Genomic DNA, 19411 nt, shown 5'->3' on the forward strand with positions numbered 1-19411 from the left:
TCCTGCTATGTAAAAGAAACTCATCACTGCTATTAGTCAGTGTATATTCACCTCCCTCATGTAATATAAAAGTATTACCTGTTTTCCCCCAATCCTAAACTCTATAGGAGCTTATTGACTTATGTCACAACTAATGCCATTCCTAGGAGGTATACTAGAGCCCACTTTCACAGTTTTCTACTAAGTGTTGACTTCACTGTAGCATGGTTGATCCTAGACTCGTGACCTGGTTTGGTGGTGCCTTCCACAACAAAGTTTCAAGGCCAGGAATATAGTGAGTCAGGAATCTCTTTCTGTGATTAGAGGATTATAGTCACTGTTGGTTTTAGAATCTTGGCCAAGGGGAAGACTATTAGATTCTGAGTTTATTTCCAAAGCAAAAGCAGGAAATCTAAAGAGATGGCATTGCATATTTTGGGAGGTGGATCTTCTTCATGATTTCCAATATTTTAATGACAATTTGACAATTAGAAAATTGTTTTTCATAGGACCCAAGTAGTTTCAAATTCCAAAAGAACTTAAATATGCTTCTATCTTTCACAAAGTCCGATTGTAAATGATGTCTTTATTAGCAGAGATACATACTCTCACACCCTTGTGACTTTAAGAGGCCACGTACTCGGGAAGAGGTATGTATTTCCTCAAGAAGCTTGCTTCTCCTGGCATAGAAGGGCAGTCAATCTAGGCCCTCTTCCATAGGGAATTGCCATGCTATGGGTCACGACTTGACAAGATTGCTTTGGGGACACACCTCAAACTCTTACTTAGGTTTTTCTGCTCTGGGGAGACAAAATGGAACTTTCGAACAGGCCAAATATTTCAAGAGAGAAATCTGCAATTAGTTTTCTTCCCCCCTCCTTTGATCATTATACCATCCTTTTACATCTGCCAGGCTCTATTTGCAAGCTTCGTGTTCCCTCAGTAGGCACATTTGAAGCCTGCTTAACTGGTATGCAGAGGGCAGAATGGCATTATTTGTGATTCCTTTGCCACTGACTTGGAGCGGTGATGGGAGGATGTCAATTTTGCAAGGGCAGCATTATTTGATGCTCTTGCTGCTCAGCCGCAGAACGCTCATTTGGTTGTGAAGATGAGCACTTAATATGCTCTCTTCTTTTCTCTCCTGTCCCTTCCATATTCCTGCTGAATCTCACATTCCTCTAAGCACAGCCCTGAGAATGTCAGCCTTCAGACAAGCCAGAAAGAAGACACTCTGTGAAAATGGGGCATTAATGGTTTGTGAATCCAAAGATAGTTAACTGATATGTGCATTCAATTAAGATTAGTTTTTCAGTTAAAAGACTCCCCAGGAAGAGCGGCTTTCTTCTCATTTCTGGGGTATGAGCAGTTAATGAAGAAGGCATACCAGAATTCCACCCATGTTATCCAGAGTTGCCTCTGGGTTCCATAACCATTTTCAACTTACTTGATGAGGGGAAACTTGCCAGGTGAGATTAAACAAGCTGGAAGATGGTCATGGAGAAGCACGCGTCACTTCCCATCTTTTTGTGGGTGACATCACCACCACGCACCTCATAGAAAGTGGTTTTGTATTTAAGTGTGATCCATTCTGGCAACTTTCCCTTTTAAAACGTATGTCTTAACTGAGTCAAGTCTTTATATAGCATATGTGGATATACAGTTATATTTTTCAAGTCGAAGACAGATATTTTTGCTGTAGGCATCTTTTACTATTTGTTTTCTCCTGTGTTGCCCCGAAGGGAAAGATAATACCATTGCTTCCAATGTATTAGCTAAATCCTTCCACAGGGGCAGTCCATCATAGAGGAGCCAGTGAACAACAGTGACAGCCTGCCCTGGTTCAGCTCTTACTGCTGTGCAACTTGGGCAAGATCCGTCATCTCTCTGTTGTCCTAAAGGTCTTTGTCCTGTAAAATGGTGATGATATCAGTATAGACTTCACAGAGACAGCTAAGAGTTGGCGATTTGTAAGATAGTGCTTAGCACGGTCGCTGGCACATGGTCATTGTGCATCAATTACTATGAACTACTATTCTTATCTCATTTCCATTACAAGAATGTAGGTAAAGTCACAGCATGTTGTTTTTAGTCTTGGAGGTTTTTGCAAAACAGCCTTTAAAGGACAACTTGGCAATGGCTTTAAAACATGTGGATGCTTTGTAGACATGGTCCAGGATACTTTCAGGGTCCTGGGAACGTTTGTTGTCTTCCTTTTAGTTGGTGTTTGTTTTACAAAATGGCAGGTCCATTTGGTTTTGAAATGGCCAGCAGTAGTAGGAGATAGATCATCTATATGAAGATGTCATCTGAATGACAGATTTGATGTTATCTTTTTCCATAGGTGCAGTTCAATCACATTTCATTTCTTTACCTACCAATCCTTCACCCAAGACTAGCAGTCACACTTTCTCATCTGTGAAATAGGAATTACCTACCTTTTGGGGTGTCCGAAGGAAAAAAACAAGTTCGCAAAAGTGAAATGCTCAGAACCGCTTCTCAACAAATGATCCTGTTTAAGTCAGGCTTACATGGAGGAATGATGCAGAGGAACTGGGGTGGGTTCGGTTCCAACATTTGAGTTTTAGTTGTGATTCAGCTGTTGACTAGCTGTTGATTTTGCACTAGTCACTTAGGCTCTCCAAGCCTGGTTGTGTTTGCTGAAGGAAGATTTTTGCAGTAATAAAGTTCTGAAGTTGATTGAGTAGATGTGCCTTTGCCCCTCTCTACCTGACCACATCAAGATCACACTGTTAAATCTAGAGTTAGAAAGGAGACTTAGAAGAATGCATTTGTATCTAAAAGTTGTTTTGGTAGCTTTTGAAAAATGCAATCCAGTATGTTTGATTTATGTCCTTAAAGGGTCACAATACCTATTGTCCCAATATAATCACAAAAATTTTCCATTTGAGAACAGGTCAGCAGTTTATCAAGCTGATCTCTGCTCCTGTAGATATGTCCCAGCCCTCTGAAAAAGCCAGCAACAATATCTGACATGTTGGTCTCAGGCAAAGTGAATTCCACAGATGGAGCTAAATATGTATTTTTATTTCCTCTAAATTCACCAGGCTTCAATAGGAGCAGGAAGATTATAGAGACAGTATAGAAGGAAGGTCACTTTGTTTCTCCTTGTTGGTTTTAAGCAGGTCCATTCCACCCATCAATATAGAGAGAAATGCAAGATTCAGTTTGGGGAACTTTAGTCTCTTAATTCCAGTTAGAAGGAAAAAGAGGTCCAGAGGAATCTTAGCAAGAACAAGGGCTTTTGGTGACACTAGATGGCATTTCTAAAGGCCTTTGCCCACTTCAAAAAATCATTTGTGTGGCCACCGGGACTACTTTTGGGGATGCCTCTGAACTTAATAAAGATTCAGTCTCTAAGCTTAAAATTATTTCATCCTCCCCACCCAAAATAGTCAATTTGCCCTCCAGAAAGCTTGTACCCATTTCTAACCAACCATCCAGGTCTAAGAGTTCTCATTATCTCCATTCAAGTTGCTGCATTGAGAATTTAACCTATTGTCACTTTTATTAGTAAAAGCTAACCTACTTTTGTTTCATCCTGTGCTGTGACAAATGCTATACTCTAATAGCATCCTGTCATAAAGTCTTCTAATGATGCGTGTACCTTCGGAGAACCATTTGCAGCTCTTAGACAAGCTAAAGAGAAATATTAACTATGAGTCTTCCCCCAAGCTGGAAATAACCCAAAGCAGTAGTAATAAAAACTGAATCATGATGTCCTGAAACATGGACTGTGCTATCCTATCCTTAAAAGTTCAGGGCATAACTTTGGCTAAGCCTCTCTTTCACTCCCTACACCCACCCACATTATTCCATGGAAATTAGGGAAGCCTCTCTAGCACTTGGGATGGCACACGAAAGAAAGAATCAGAGCCTGAAGATGGAGGCTGATTGGTTTCTTCTGCTTAGGTTAGTGGATTACCGGGCTGTTTGCTTATAAATCAACAGCAACGGCCAACATTATTTTCATTTCCTCCTGGACAGTGTAGTCCATATTCCAATTAGAACCCCCACCCTCCCTCTTTATCCTCTACATTTAGACAACAAATTATATCCACATGGCAATTTCTTTCTAATGCAGTTACCAGACCTCTTTCTTTGGGGCCTAAATTCAAATGAGATTATAAAAGCCTTTGGGTCAGTAATGTAGCGACTGGTCCAGTCTCTTCAGCTCTTGAGAATTGACATAGGCACTAATGAGACAAATTCATTAAAATGCTTTTACACGGAGACTTGGTAAAGATACACAACACAAAGAGTCTTCTGTGTACCTGGTTGAGGTGGGTGGGTTCAAACCTTTTCCTTGCTGAAGGTCAGAACCAGTGTCAAATTTACAGCAAACCCACTTATGATGCTTGGTGTTCCCTTTGGTTTTTATCGTCACAGTAGGTATTACCTGACCAAGAAGTAATTACACCATTATTTTTTATGTGGTGCCTTATTACTTGCTTTTCAAAATTGGTTTCCACCATCTCACAAGCTAATAGCAACAAATATGTGGTTGTAATGTTCACTCCGTCAGGAGACCTGGGGTTATTGCGGAAGTGGCCACATACCCATTGCCCACACAATAACTGTTACTCCAAAACAAGTGAACTGCTTAACTAAACATCTATTGATTGTGAGACGCTGGGGACCAATATTAAGACCACCAACATCCAAAGGGGAAGATTAAATTCTAGTTATGTGTACACTGTATTTTGTCAATATTTTGTGGTGAGGAGACAGATCACAAGCCCAAATCTAGGGTAGATTAGAAGAAGTAGAACTTCATTGGATACCTTAAGTCATTAATGTAGTTCCATTCCCTTCTTAAAAGACAGGCATTAAGAGTGTGAGCAGAAAACATCAAGAACTATGGAAATCCCCTCATGTTCACTCCTCCAAATATATTAACAGGGATTAACCAAATCTAAAAGTCAACTCAAGGTTTATCATCATAGTTGTTTCAGGTAAATGTCATAGCTTTTGTCTTGAGGCACCTGAAGTTCTACAGTTTTCTTTAGGACTGGGAACTGATCTGGGACTGAATGTCCTCCACGCTTTCTTGTATGGCTCTTATGATAAGCTAAGCTACAATTGGGCAAACAAGTTAGCCAACCCTTACTCATTTAGGTTCATATCTTTTTACTGGGAGTTACAGAGTGAGTCTGAAGAAAACCAGAACTTTAGGGTTAAAGCATCCACAAGTTGTCTGAAACTGTGTGTGCCATTTATGCTAATGATATTAGTATAACATTTACAACTTCCAAATATAGTAATTTACAAATTTGCTTACATTTACAACCTCTCCTCAGACCTCTTCTGGTTGGTTACTTGACTGCACTAAATGGTGTTGACAACCCCTTATATTCTGAGTTCCTCATTTGATTTCAGTGACACTATTCTCTCCTGGTGTTCTACCTTTTTGACCTGCATTTGTCCTGTTTTGTGTCTCAATCTCTCTCTAACCATTCCTTACCTGCTTGTGTTCACCATAGTGTTGTCTGTCCTGGGTTCTCTTTTCACATGTGGTTTTTGCTATTACCTATATCTTGGTGTTCCCTATAGAATTAACTCCATCACTGATATTTTTCCTGAGCTTCTGGGTTTTGTTTTTTTGTGACGGTGTCTCACTCTGTTGCCCAGGCTGTAGTGCTCACTGCGACCTCCACCTCCCAGATTCAAGCAATTCTCCTGCCTCAGCCTCCCAAGTAGCTGGGACTACAAGTAAGCACTACCACACCTGGCTGATTTTTGCATTTTTAGTAGAGACAGGGTTTCACCATGTTAGCCAGGCTGGTCTTGAACTCCTGGCCTCAAGTGATCCACCCACCTTAGCCTCCCAAAGTGCTGGGATTGCAGGCGTGAGCCACCGTGCCCAGTCTGAGCTTCTGTTCTTTATTCTCAACTGTCTACTAAATATTTTTACCTAGATGTTCTTCTGGCACCTAAATTCCAGCATGTCTGAAATTGAACTCATGATTTTTTTCCCTCCTGTATATAGTTTTCTTTCTGCAAAATGGCCACTGTTTCCAGTCAGATAAATTAGAAATGTCAGTCATCCCCCATTCTTCCTATCCCCTTACATCTGGCATATTACTGAATTCATGTAGATTTTATTCTAAAATATCTCTGAAATCTACTTTTTCCTCCATGACCACCCCATCATTAGTTGGTCTTTTATTTTCCATTTGGATTATTGCAATAATGCTGCCTTTAAGAGTCAGCCTTCATTTTACTTCTTTGGCTCTTTAAAATGTTGATCACATCGTGTTGCTCCTATGATCTCAAAAATCTTAAATGTCTCCTTGTTGTCTACCTGCTCTTAGCAAGGCACCAAGGCCAATACTGTTACTCATGGTTAACCTTTAACACCTCACTCTCAACATGTTAAGCTGTACTCTCCCCAAACTGGAGCATCCAACCCTACTTGAACACATCTTTTCTATAACTCTTTCCCTTTGCTTGTTCTATTCCTATTGCCTGGAATGCTTTTCCTGTCCTTTTCAGTAGAAAAATCCTATTTATCTTTCCATACCCAACTCAGATATCTGAGCTAAGTATTTTCCTGACTCTACTACAGAGAATTAGTTTTTCCTCCTTGGGTGCAGTGTACTATTTTATATTAGTAATGCTACAGTTTTGTATCTTTTTGGTTCACCAAATACAGGCCTGTCTCCCCACTGGATTATATTCTTCTCAAGGGTATGGCACAGTGCCTAGAAGAGTTTTTCAAATAGAATCATTTCCAGCTGGGGATGCACAGGGCACTGGACTTGCATGCTGTACATCTTTTTCTTTTTATCTTCTTAAGCATAGGGCCTTATATACAGCAAGCCTGTAATTTTATTTAATTAATTAAACAGTATAAAACATCCCAAGTCTGGAAATGAATCCCTTCTTAATTAAGTGTCTCCTACCTATTTTTTTCTTTGTTCACAGAACTTACATTGTTTTGAAATGGTTGTGTCCTATTCCAGATGGAACTCATTTTCAGGGTAATATTTGAGAACCAGAGGTGGTAGAATTCTTTGAACTGTAATTCCAAGTTAGCGTAAAGGAAGGGGGAAGGTTGAGTCCCAGAGACAAGTATAACACACCCGCTGTTCTAGAACCCCGCATCTTCCTGCTGTTGTATTTGCCACACTGTTTTAGGATTCTGTTTGTGTCTTTCTGCCCCTCTAGACTCTGGAGTTCCTTGAGAGTGGAGAATATGTAAATATGTCTAATTAGTCTTGTATTCGTTGCACCTGCCCCTGTTTCTAACACATGGCCTGTATTCTATTAATAGTAATAACAACTGCCTGTTGAGTATTTATGTGCTAATCACTGTACAAATAATAGCACATTAAACCTTTACTTTATAGTTGAGGAAGACTTAAAGAATGTAAGTGACTTTTCCAAAAGGAACATATATCCGGTCAATTATGTAGCCTGGCTGCAATCTAGCTCAGTCTTACTCCAAAAGGGTTGGGGCAAAGGGAAGAAGAGTGTGTTATTAGGAAACTGGAAGTCAAATGAGTTCTAGAGTGTTTTCATGGAATATTAATTGAGACAAAGGAAAGGACTAAAACATTATAGATAGAAGGATACCTGAAGAGCAAAAACAGTATCACAAAAGTCCTAGAAGCCAAAATTATTAGAGATCTGCTCTGAAGAGCCCTTGGTTGGCCTAACTTGCTGCTCTAATTAACAGGTTCAGAGTAGGGCTATCAAGGCAGACTGCCTGGGTTTGAATCCCAGCCCCTACATTGATTAGCTCTGTGGATTTAGGCAAAGTCTTAACTCCCCAAGCTTCAGTTTTCTTCTGTGTCTAATGGGAATAATGATAGTACCTCCTTGTAGAGTTGTTGTGAAGGATATGTTAATCCATATAAAGTGCTTGGCACACAGTAAGTCCTTAGGAAGTGTGAGCTGCTGCTTCTGCTGTTGTAATTATTAAAAGAAGACGAGATACACATGAATGAATGTAATTCATTGTGGCACTTCATATTATTCTTCTGAGTGAATCCATGTTTTCTAAACTTATCAACCAAGGTGTCCCTACAAACTTATTGGGATGCTATGAGATATTTGAAACTTGAGGGAAACAGTGATTCTTCAAGTACATCAGATAGATACTGGATAAACTACCAGTCTAAAGGTAGTTAAAAACTCAATATTACATTATACTGCCTTTTTTTTTTTTTTTTTTTTTTTGACAAGGTCTTGCTCTGTCACCCGGGCTAGAGTGCAGTAGTGAAATCATGGCTCACAGTGGCTTCAACCTGTCCAGCTCAAGTTCTTCTCCCACTTCAGCCTCCCAAGTAGCTGGAACCACACTCATACACCACCATGCTTGACTAATTTTTTAATCTTTTGTAGAGATGAGGTCTCACTATATTGACCAGGCTGGTTTCAAACTCCTGGGCTGCAGCTATCCTTCTGCCTCAATCTCCCAATGTGCTAGGATTACAGGTGTGAACCACTGTGCCCAGCCTTATAGTGCATTCTTTTGATGGTGTCATACCTTTGCAAAGCTGGTTTTCAGCATTTACTATGGTTAAAAAAAAAGGGCCATGTGAAAACCAATATGGAATCGAAAATGAGGGTGGCTGTGTTTAGTCTGATTCTGAGGTGTGCAAAGCTGTGTGGTGCCCACCAGGAACACGTTTCACTAGTAAATTGTGATTATTTTAAAATGAAACAAAATGTTATATTTTTCTGTCAATTTTTTCAAATATGTATGTCCTACTAAGTTGCTAACGCATAAAGGTTAAACTGTTCGCATCTAAGTAGTTAATAACAGAACTGTTGGGCATTGCTTTTGGCTTAGGGATGCTTTGAAGAGATTGCTGTGATACTCGGGGTATTGTGAACAGAGGAAGTTTGAGGAGCTCTAAAGTAGACAATAAATGTATAAACAAAATGTGTATTAAAAGAAAAGGGTTCTAGACTGTAATAGTCAGGGGGAGGAGACTTCTTAGGATCAAGATGCTCAGCAAAAATAATCACTTACATTGGGTCAATACTGAAGAAAACTGATTTCATTTATTTTTAAATCAAGATGCTATTTAAGTTGGAGCTTTGGCTGATAAAAACTTCCAGGCTTATCTGCAAGGCCATTGTAGCTCTTCCCCATGGCATACTTGTTATAAGTTCTCTTTAATTCCATTAAAATGTTACCAAATAATCACTTAATCTTCTAATATCTTCCAGTTACAAGTACTTTCCTGTCTTATTAGTGGAATTAGTGGATGATTTGGAGTCACTTTTTTATCACCATTCTTGGGATTTGTTTTTTCCTTCCCAGTGGGACCGTCTGCAGAGCTCTGTTGTAACTTCGTTACAACTCTTCTGAAACCTGTCCACTGGTTCGGAGGAAACGACTCTGTGAACAGTGGGAGTCATTTGCTGAGTTGTCTCATAAAACCATGATATTAACAATCACAAGTAGTACTTCAGCCCAGAACTCCGCGTTCGGTTAGCACAAGGCTCAGGGAAGGGTTTCTTCGCCTTGGAGCCTGACTCGGTGCTGTCCCCTGCTGAGAGCCATAAGTCGCTGGTAGGCTTGTTCTAGGAGAGTAATAAGTATTGTTGTTTAGCAATTGTGTTGTTGAAATTCAGCTCCACTATGTCTGACAGTATTTATCTAAAATACTTTCCCTGGTGCGTGTTCAAGTTCCAGTAAACCGTGTCTTATTGTGCGACCTTTTCATTTTCCAGTGAAAAGGGATCAGCTCGTCAGATAAAAGCTACAAGCCAGAGTACAGGAAAAATGCGTGCTCAGAAAATCCAAGCATGATTGAAAACAAGATGTGTTAAATCAATGCGGTTTATCGCCTGCCTATTCCCGGCAATTGCTGTTCTAAGCTCATTCTGAACACACACGGGATGATAAAAGTATAGTGTCACAGCACTTGCCGGGGTGGGGATGTAAGAAAACATGTTTATCAGACAGGCTGGGTGATTTTACCTCCTCGATAACAGCTAATGTCAAAACTCCTTGGGAAGAAATCTGAAGAACAATTATAGAAGTAATATTACTCTAGTTATATCAGAAACTATGCCAGTAGGGAAGAGAATTATGGACGTATCCTTAAATGTTAAGAAAGACAGAGTATGTTGGTCTCCAATATTTAAATGCCATCATCCATTACACAGTGGAAATTATTCTTCTCTTCTCATTTAAAGAAGCAAATTTGGCTTTGAAACCTAATCATAAATGATCCAAATAAAAAAAACAACCAAAATGAAAAAAGATTGGAAGGCCAAAAAAAAAAAAAAAAAAAAAACTGTGTACATTAAACTTCTGTTTACTCGAGGGATTTAATTTTAGTTTTAAACTTGGATCAAATTTGAGAATCTAAATTAAGGCTCCTGGAAGGCTATGCTGTTCAGAGCACATCATACACAGTAACAGGCAGGTTTTCTCATCAACTGTAGTACACTTAGAGAGCAGTACAATTTTTCCTAATTATTGGAGATTCACCTACTTCCCATTTTAGACAGAGTGTTAGCCCTCCAGGGCAAGAAAGGGGTCTGTTCATGAAGAGATGCTCCACTGCTGCCAGTAACTTCTCACATACATCCAGAAAATGCCAACCGGTTGTAGTATAAATTGGTTTAATGTATCTCAGAGACAGCATTTGTGTCTCTCTCTCTCTAAAGTCAAATCAGCATTTGAGAGCTCCTTGTAGGCTTAGACCTATAAGAAGAACTTGATGAGACAGAAAACAGTTTCTTGAGCATTTGGGGGCAAATTTAAAATACTAGGGCGGCCTCCCTGAAAGGTTTGTGTTGGTTGACATGGTGAGCCTTACGTAATAAAATCAGGCCACGAAATGGCTTGTTCATGTGTAAAATGTCAGGAGCTGAGGCACACAGATTCCTGTTAGTGCTGGGATTTTGTTTCACAGATATTTAGCAAAAACAGCAGTTTAATTTATTTGGTATCAGGACTTGTTAATGTGCTGCAAATTGAGGTTCATCAATATTAACATAAAATAGTCATCTTGGAATAAAGGACTGCAAAAATATAAACAATGAGGCTTCTGTGCTAATTTATGCAACCAACTCTTTCTGTGCCTCAGTTTCCCACCTTTGAATTAGGAGTAATTTTTAACATTTACGTCAAAGGCACATTGTAGGAACCAAGGAGATAATTTCTAGAAAGTACTTTGTTATTACTGAAAAGAGTCTTATATGACCTCAGGGTATGTTTAAAATGGCACCTCTGGCCGGGCGCGGTGGCTCACGCCTATAATCCCAGCACTTTGGGAGGCCGAGGCGGGTGGATCACAAGGTCAGGAGATCGAGACCATGGTGAAACCCCGTCTCTACTAAAAATAGAAAAAATTAGCCGGGCGCGGTGGCGGGCGCCTGTAGTCCCAGCTACTTGGGAGGCTGAGGCAGGAGAATGGCGGAACCCGGGAGGCGGAGCTTGCAGTGAGCCGAGATTGCGCCACTGAACTCCAGCCTGGGCGACAGACCGAGACTCCGTCTCAAAAAAATAAAATAAAATGGCACCTCTACAAGGAATCATAGTGACTGCCTATTAACAACTACAATCTTCAGAGGTTCTTATAACTTAGAGAATAATTGACTTCGAGATGCAAAATCCTAAAAATTAGTTTTCTTTTGCAGATGCCTTTGAAAGTAACCTGTCAAAATGTAAATTGGCATAAATTTTACGAAGGATAGTTAGGAGATATGTATACTGAAAGACTTGAAATGTGCATATTATTTTATCCTGAGAAGTGCTCATTATAATGCTTCTTAAGTCAGTGAAAATTTTGGGGAAAAAACCCTACATTCTAGTTTGTGGAGGATTTGTTACATAAATTATGTCTATCTGTATAATACGGTAAGCTACAAACATCAAAAAGAAAGAGATAGGTATAAGCATGTATATAATCTATATTTTTATAAAATATATAAAATAGTATCATGAAAATGTTTGAAAGCATACTAAAATATCAATCATGCTTCTACATGAATGGGGATATTATGGGGGTTTCCCTGCCTTTAAACATTTTCTTAAATATAATAATTATGTAAACATTACTTTTAGCTTTAGAAAACCAGTAAGGTGATTTCATTTTGAAAAACAAAAGCAAGTCTCCTAATTCTTTGTTCCACTTCTTGATTGCTTTTACTTCTCCAAGAGTTGTTAATTTTCAAGCACATGCAAGTTCTTTGCACTCCAAGCTACAGTCCTGAGGATCTTCCCTCATCAGTCTTCCTCCGAGTGCCCCTGCTTTGTTTCATCCTCCTAGGCTCTTTGCTTTTCAGTTGACCTTCTGTCTTCAGCCTTTGCTTTGCATGTTGCCCTGGCTATACTCTTTGTAAAAAGGACTTAGCCACTCAAGCCACCTAATATCTCTGATTGTGCCTGTGGTAGAGAGAGGTATTGCTTCCTTTGATTGATTTTTGAATCTCAAAGTTGTTGTCACACATCAAGAGACCCGAAGACTACAAATAAGACATCAGGGCGTGTTCAGAGGCAGTTTGGAAATTTTCCTCTGGCTTCTATATTGGTGAAGTCTGCCTATGTTGGCTTCGTCTTGACACCCTTGTTGCAGAAAGTTACAGCTTTCTGTGGTTCAGTGAGTCCTCCCCTGAAGCCCTTCTGAGCCTCACTCGCTCCAGAGGCAGGGGCACCCAGCTGTAAAAGCATTTCACGGGGAAAGCAGGAGCTCTACTTGCAAGGAATTTGGTGTTAGGTTTCTTAGGAAGTGTATCGCTTCCACCGAAGAGGTGACCTGGTGTGCCGTTTGTGCATCAAACATCTAGGCAGGTAATGAAATATCCAAATGGCTGGAAGTGCAACAAATTTCCTCATGAACAATATTTCTGGCCTTGTTTAGGTTTCTGGTTGATTTTTTGGTTTATATATTTTAAACTCAGTCTTAAAGATAGATTCATGAAGATAACTTGCTGTTTTATTGTTTACCTCTGGTTGTTAATTTAGTGACTGAGGGAAAAATGAGGCCATTATGGAACAAAAAGTCTCTGCCTAACACATATGTAATAACTCTCATGCCCAGAATGGATCTGCCTTGGAGGGAAATGCTCTGCTGTTACTCCTTTAGTTCAAATATAGAGTAGTCACCAGGGAAGCTTGGAGACCCAGGTGCTAGTTTTATCATTGCCTCTGCTATGAGGTTTTATTTATTACTTGGCATAGAGTCTAGATATTTGTTTGGACATTAAATGGCAATAGAATATTAATATTGCCTTCCTAATATCTGCATTTCTTTTTATTTCCAGTCAAAATGACATCATGTCACACAACCATTAAAAAAAGGAAATTAAAACCCCAGAAATATGTGAAAGCACGGCAGTGAGTCGCTAAGCTATAAAAGCAGGGAACTCTGTGAGCCAATGTTGGAATGGCACCCAAAGCACTTTTCCCCTGGTGTTTCTGAACAGAACTCTGCAGCCTCTCATTTCCATTGTTTCCAAGAATAAGTATTCAAGAAGTTAAGGGGGACAGAGGAGTGACTTCTTTAAAAGGAAACTCCAAAAAGAGAAAAATCAATTTTCATAACTGAGAATGCATCTGGCTTGACTATATGATTTTAATTTGCAAACAAACCCCCTTACAGAGAATTTCCTTTATTTGATGTGTTTGTGAAGTGGATTTCTTTAAAAAAGAAAAAGAGACTATAGGCATAAAAAAGGCCACATATATGTTTGGTTAGAATTCACTCATTATTAAGAGTAAAGTTGGTGATTAGTATGAGTGCATAAAAAATTGTGTTATCTCGATTTTCTTTGCGTATAGCATTTCATGCTGCATGCACATTTGGACATTAGAGATTGTAACTTTGTAGAACCAGAGCTGTTCTGTCTTGACCACCACCTGGATTGAAGCCCATAAAGAGAAAGGCTGAGAGGCTGGTTGGAATAAAAGTTACTGGTTGCCTTTAGGGGTCTGAGATGATGAGATCTGGAAGGAACCTAAAGCCCTCTAGATGATGAGATCCGGAAGGAACCTAAAGCCCCTCTATAAGCAGTCCCAACATAAAGCCAGAATAAAACAGTTTGATTCTTTGAACCATTTCATAAACTTTTTTTTTCAAAAGTAGTAATGTTGATACAGTTGAAATGGCATCCTGGTGCATACAACAGATACATCCCACCAATATCCATTCCACAATATCACATCATAGCTGTGGGTGAGGGGATCCTTCTGAAATCTCAGCTGAGACATCACCCTGCAAGCTTGCTCTCCTGTTCAGGAGCATTTGATCTTGCTTTTTATGCATTTGCAGGAAATGTTTCAGATGTACCCCTCCATAAGCTGTATACAACCCCACAAAGTCCTACTATGTGGGTTCAGTAAATATCTACCAGTAAATGAGTTTGAAGGGGTCAGGGGAAGACAGCTTGAATTCAATTGCTGTGGCCCCTCAATAACCTGATGGTTCTTTAATGTATCCCCATTAAGTGTATTGTGACCCTAGACTTTGTCAGAAAGAAGAGCAGAGCAGAGGTGGTGACTATGAGGAGGACCCGACTGTGAGATGCTGAGCTGCGTCCCAGCTCTGCAAGTAGAGGATTTCATTTGTCTTTGGGGGATGGATTATGTGTACCTTTCAGAAAGTTTGTTTTTAAGGGCTGATGGTATTGTGACACTAAACAGTTCATTCCTACGAATGCCACCCCCTCTCCTTGAGCATATGGTAAGCGCTAAAAATGATTACTGAATAAATGTATAATGTCTTCTGGAATTTTTAAAATGCATACATTGGCCCCATTTTATTCTCATGATATAAACATTGAGGCTTTTCTATTTGGGATAACGGATTCTTCTAAACCTACGATCCTTTCTTATTCAGTTACCGTTCCTAACTGGTTTAGGGTGACGCCCTCTCAAACCCTTTTCAGAGAGTGTGTGGACTGGGTATTTGGAAGCAGGGCCACACAAGCTGTTCTCATCATTCCATTCCTCTTGCAGTTTACAGCTTCATCTGTTTTTCTTTTTTCAATCTAAGATGCTCATGCTTCTTTATTTGTGGTTAATTGTGTCCAATTAAGTTTTTTTTTTTGTTTTTTTTTTTTCTTGCTCTACCAGATTCTCGGAATTGTCCCAAGTTTGAGGGGAAAAAAAATTGGTTAGTCCCATTTCTTCTGGTGCCTCCTAAGACCTGCGCTTGAGTACAATGAGGTCACTTTGTTGAAGGATTAACTTTATATTACATTCTTGCAGAGTAGATGTATGTCCCTAAGGTATGACTACCCCCACTGATGAAATAAATATACCATTCTTTATGATTCCTCCCTGTTACTCTCTCTGTTGATTTTCAGAGAGTTTATGAATAGTCACATATTTATACAACTGGCCAAAAGTATACTACTTATTTTTCTTATGGTCTGTAATAACCTATGCAAGGTTATTAAAGGGTATACAGACCCCTTTTAATGCATAGTTTCTTATGTCATTACTTTATACAAGCAGGTCAGATTCCATCTCAGCAACAATCTCTTGCTCTTAACCTTTTTCTCTGGTTATAAAAGTAATACATGTTCATTGTGGAAAATTTAGAAAATTCACAGCAAAAAGAGCAGGAAGAAAAGCACTTTAAGACCCACTACTTAGAAACAACTACTATTTGGCAGTTTATACAGACACATTTTCTTTATTCTATATATGCTTGTTTAAAAAAGTAACTATATTGTATACGTGCTCCTGTAATCTACTTTTTAACCAAGCAATATATCAGTAAATATTTTTTCCTATGTCATTGCTTTTGAGGATTGCATCATATTCCATTCCATGAGGGTGTCTTAAATTAGCCATCCCTCACTTCCCAGATATTTAATATATTTTTTGTGGGGGCAATTAAAATAACAGTCTTTGTCAGATGGCTCCCCCGCACTCAGTAATTGGTTTAATTTTTTTCTCTAGTCAGTGCAATCAGATAAATCATCAGGTTCCTTTGGATCTAGGACAGTGAGCTTTGTCTAGCATCTTTAATGTTAGCTTTGTCTGCAGCCCTGGACAATTCCATTGTAATATTCAATACCTGTGTTGAGGGCCGGTTAACTTGTTTAAAACTATGAACAGACAGCAAATCATAAAGGCATGGGACATAAGTTAAAAACCCTTGCCTTACTCTTTAAATATTTCCTCTCTCATAGTACACGTCCATGGAGTAAATCCTTATTTGTCTTTGAATAATGAGTTTAATATGTCTAATTCAATTACTCTGTGACAGCAGAATGACTTCTCCTCAGCTCTTTAGCTATTAGTTCCATATGATATTTGAATTGGTTCTTTTAATTGCTGATATTGTCGGTCATTCCTCTGTGAGTTGGCCATATAGCCGGAGAAACATATCCCTCCCCGCCATACATCAGACAGTCATTCAGCTAACAACCATGAATTTCTAGACACAATAGGAATTCATTATGCTAATGATTGAAGAGGTGGGGCAACAATTCCAATTTTATTGGTAACTTAGACTGAAAAGTAAAACCAAGAATTAGAATTTTCAGGATGCTGAATTATGTTTTCAGATACTAAAATGATGCATTTAATTGTCTAAAGCTACTATTTATGGTTAAACATTTTTGTTGGCAAGTAGCATTATGGGTGGGGGGTGGATATGATAAATAAACCTTGGTGCTGATTCCTGTCTCTCTCATGCATTTCTTGATTAAATACTGTGGATTTTACAAGTAACAGCTTCCCTGAATAAAGAATTCTATGGTATTTCTCTACAAGTCTAATTTGAAAAAAGAATTCTTCTCAAGGGTTTAGAAATTCATAAAATGGAAAGAATAATAAATATTGTGTCCTAACTCATATACTAGTATAGATAGAAAGATTTGGTACACCTGGGTGTAATTTTAGTTAATTTCCACAAGAGACAGGTTGAAAGTTTACTGTTTGGAAATGGGGGGGAGGGTTGACTAAATCTCATATTTGCAAAAATGATTACATTATCTTAAATGAAAATGCCACTCTATTAATGACTTCAATAAGCATTGCATTTGGGGAAAAAATCTTTTTAATAAAAAGTTACCTAAAGTTCATCTAACTTAAAATATACAAGTGAAGAAAAAGTACTTACTCTGATTTATGTGCTTTTGGAGGTGTAATTATTGGCTTTTTACTCACCTATGTAAAACAATGTACTTTTGTAAATGGATTTCTGGCCACTTTATGCAGCCTTTTTTTCCTTTCTTTTTTTCCTTACATAAAAAGTAAGCACTGTCAATCAAGGAATTTTAAGGTTTATTTCCTCTTTAGAAATGATTGATAGCCTTTTAGATTTACAAGTTGACAAGTTAAAGGGTTCTATTGGTATAATTATGTACTAAATTCACAGTCTTTCAATTTAAATGTCCTTTTAAAACCACAAGATTATCATACCTGTATTTTGAAAAGTGGGCCAGTCAGTTTGGGTTGGTATACAAATTGCTTCCATTAGCCTTGGGACCTATTTGAATTTAATACAGTTTTTTTAAAGTTAGTACTAGTATGAATCTTACTTTTAAAATTTAGGTTAATGGAAATGCATTTTAAGTAAAGCGTGTGGCAACTTGTTTTTTAATGTATAGCTAAATGTCAGAACTACACAGACTGTCTTTTTTATTCAGCATGTGAGAAAATATGTGGTTGAACACTTTGATTACACTAAAAAAGAAAAGAAATTTTAAAAACACCCACTTACCCCTTACTTAGAGAATATAGGGAGGTGGAGGCTATGGATAGGAGCTGCCATGTTTTGCATCTCCACTATTTCACGTGAGACAGCCTGAAGATATTTCATATACCAGGGAGAAATTTTGAAAATGATAGACCAGAGTCCACTTAATATTGTGTTTAATTTAAGCATGCTTTGAAGAGTGTGTGGTCAGTGTGCACACAGCAAGGTCCATGGTCTCCAAATGTTATTCCAGATTTGCTCTTCTTTTGGTCTTTTCAAGGATTATTTTTGGAGACTCGGCTGCTCTAAGCTAGTACTTCAGACGCTGGTTCCAAATAATATCAATGTTGGTGAAAGGATCTATCATTTCAGATGTGAGGGTTTTGAATCAGGGCATTTTCAATACCCATCCCCTTTGCAGACTCTCTCAAGGGTGGCACCGGCTTTCCATACCTGGAAGATTCACTTCTATTCACTCTCCTCTGCTCTCACCAGCCTCTTGCATGCTTAATTGTGCTAAGATATTGTATCAGCTGAGGTCCGCTAGGGATTTTGCAGTTAAGCAGATACTTTTAATTCTCCTGCTGTTTACAGGATATAGATACTGCCAGGCAAGCCCTTGAGTGTTTTTACCTGAGCAACTGAATTAAAGTGAATCCTAAAAATCTCACATCAAATACCATTTTACTTTCTATTTATGATCACATAAGGAGTGTAGAATTTGGCCAAAGAACACTGTTCAAGACCTACTCCTAATGTTCTTTTGGCCAGGTCACTCCCCATCGTGGTATAAAGCAGATGGTGGAAATTTCAGCAAAGAGATCACTCACGTAATCATCTTCTGATCCAGTTCAAAAGTATCAATTAAACTTTGGACTTCCTGGTTATTTCCATACCATTAGTGTTGCAAGCCATGTTCTGCTTTATTTCTTGAAAATGTACTAATCGTGTGACTTCTTTATTGCAGCGCTCAACGAACCCACCATCGATTATGGTTTCCAGAGGTTACAGAAGGTCATTCCTCGGCACCCTGGTGACCCTGAGCGTTTGCCAAAGGTGAGGATACTGCCTTTTTGTAGTCTCTGAAAATTTAGACTTGAGTGATTTGCAGAAAACTCTGCTGCTGATAAAAATTAGTTCATAGGTAAACAACTCATATTTTTGTGTTTTGTGTGTTTGGTGCTATAAAGTAAGCAATAATAAAAGTAGCAAGCACTTATGTGCCAGGCAACACCGTGCTTACTTTTATATCTGCTATGCCATTTTATCTTCTCAACAACGCTCTGATGTTGGTAGTATTACCATTCCTATATTAGAAGAGAAAATAATGAAGCAAAGAGAGATTAAATAATAATTTGCCCAAGGTCACATAGCATGTAAATTGCTAAACTGATATTCCAACCTATGCAGCATGACCCTAGAGTCTGAGCTACTTAATTGCTACATCTTACCAATTCTCAAAAGAAAAAGGAACACCAGATTTCTGTCTATGAGGATCCGTACTTAGTCCTGGCAAGAGGAGAATAGTTAGAGCTCCAAATGTATTGGTAGATCCTGAGACTGGGCAAAGACAACCTCTCTTCTCCTAAGGCATTCTACCTAGTTGGGAAAATAGGCACAAATATGAGAGACATTAGACAAAAATTCAAGACAGAGTCATATATGTCACCAATACATCATTAACTGCCAGTGCAGACAGAAGGAAACTGACCTTTATTGACTATTGCATACCTGTTGTGAATGTTTGGGATGTCCCCATCCCTGTACCTCAGGAACTTGGGTTG

At 38.8% G+C, this 19411-nt stretch overlaps 1 protein-coding gene across 11 annotated transcripts in view; it reads left to right on the top strand.

Moving 5' to 3' along the window:
- Positions 1–19411, top strand: part of EBF1 (EBF transcription factor 1) — a 411481-nt gene that overhangs the window by 357765 nt on the left and 34305 nt on the right. For all 11 annotated transcript variants that reach the window (XM_050794789.1, XM_050794794.1, XM_050794787.1 and 8 more), the window contains exon 11: positions 18595–18683. In XM_050794789.1, the coding sequence (XP_050650746.1) occupies positions 18595–18683 (89 nt within the window). The remainder of the gene's footprint in view (positions 1–18594; positions 18684–19411) is intronic.

This window comes from Macaca thibetana, chromosome 6, assembly GCF_024542745.1.
Source record: "Macaca thibetana thibetana isolate TM-01 chromosome 6, ASM2454274v1, whole genome shotgun sequence".
Classification (NCBI taxonomy): Eukaryota; Metazoa; Chordata; class Mammalia; order Primates; family Cercopithecidae; genus Macaca; species Macaca thibetana.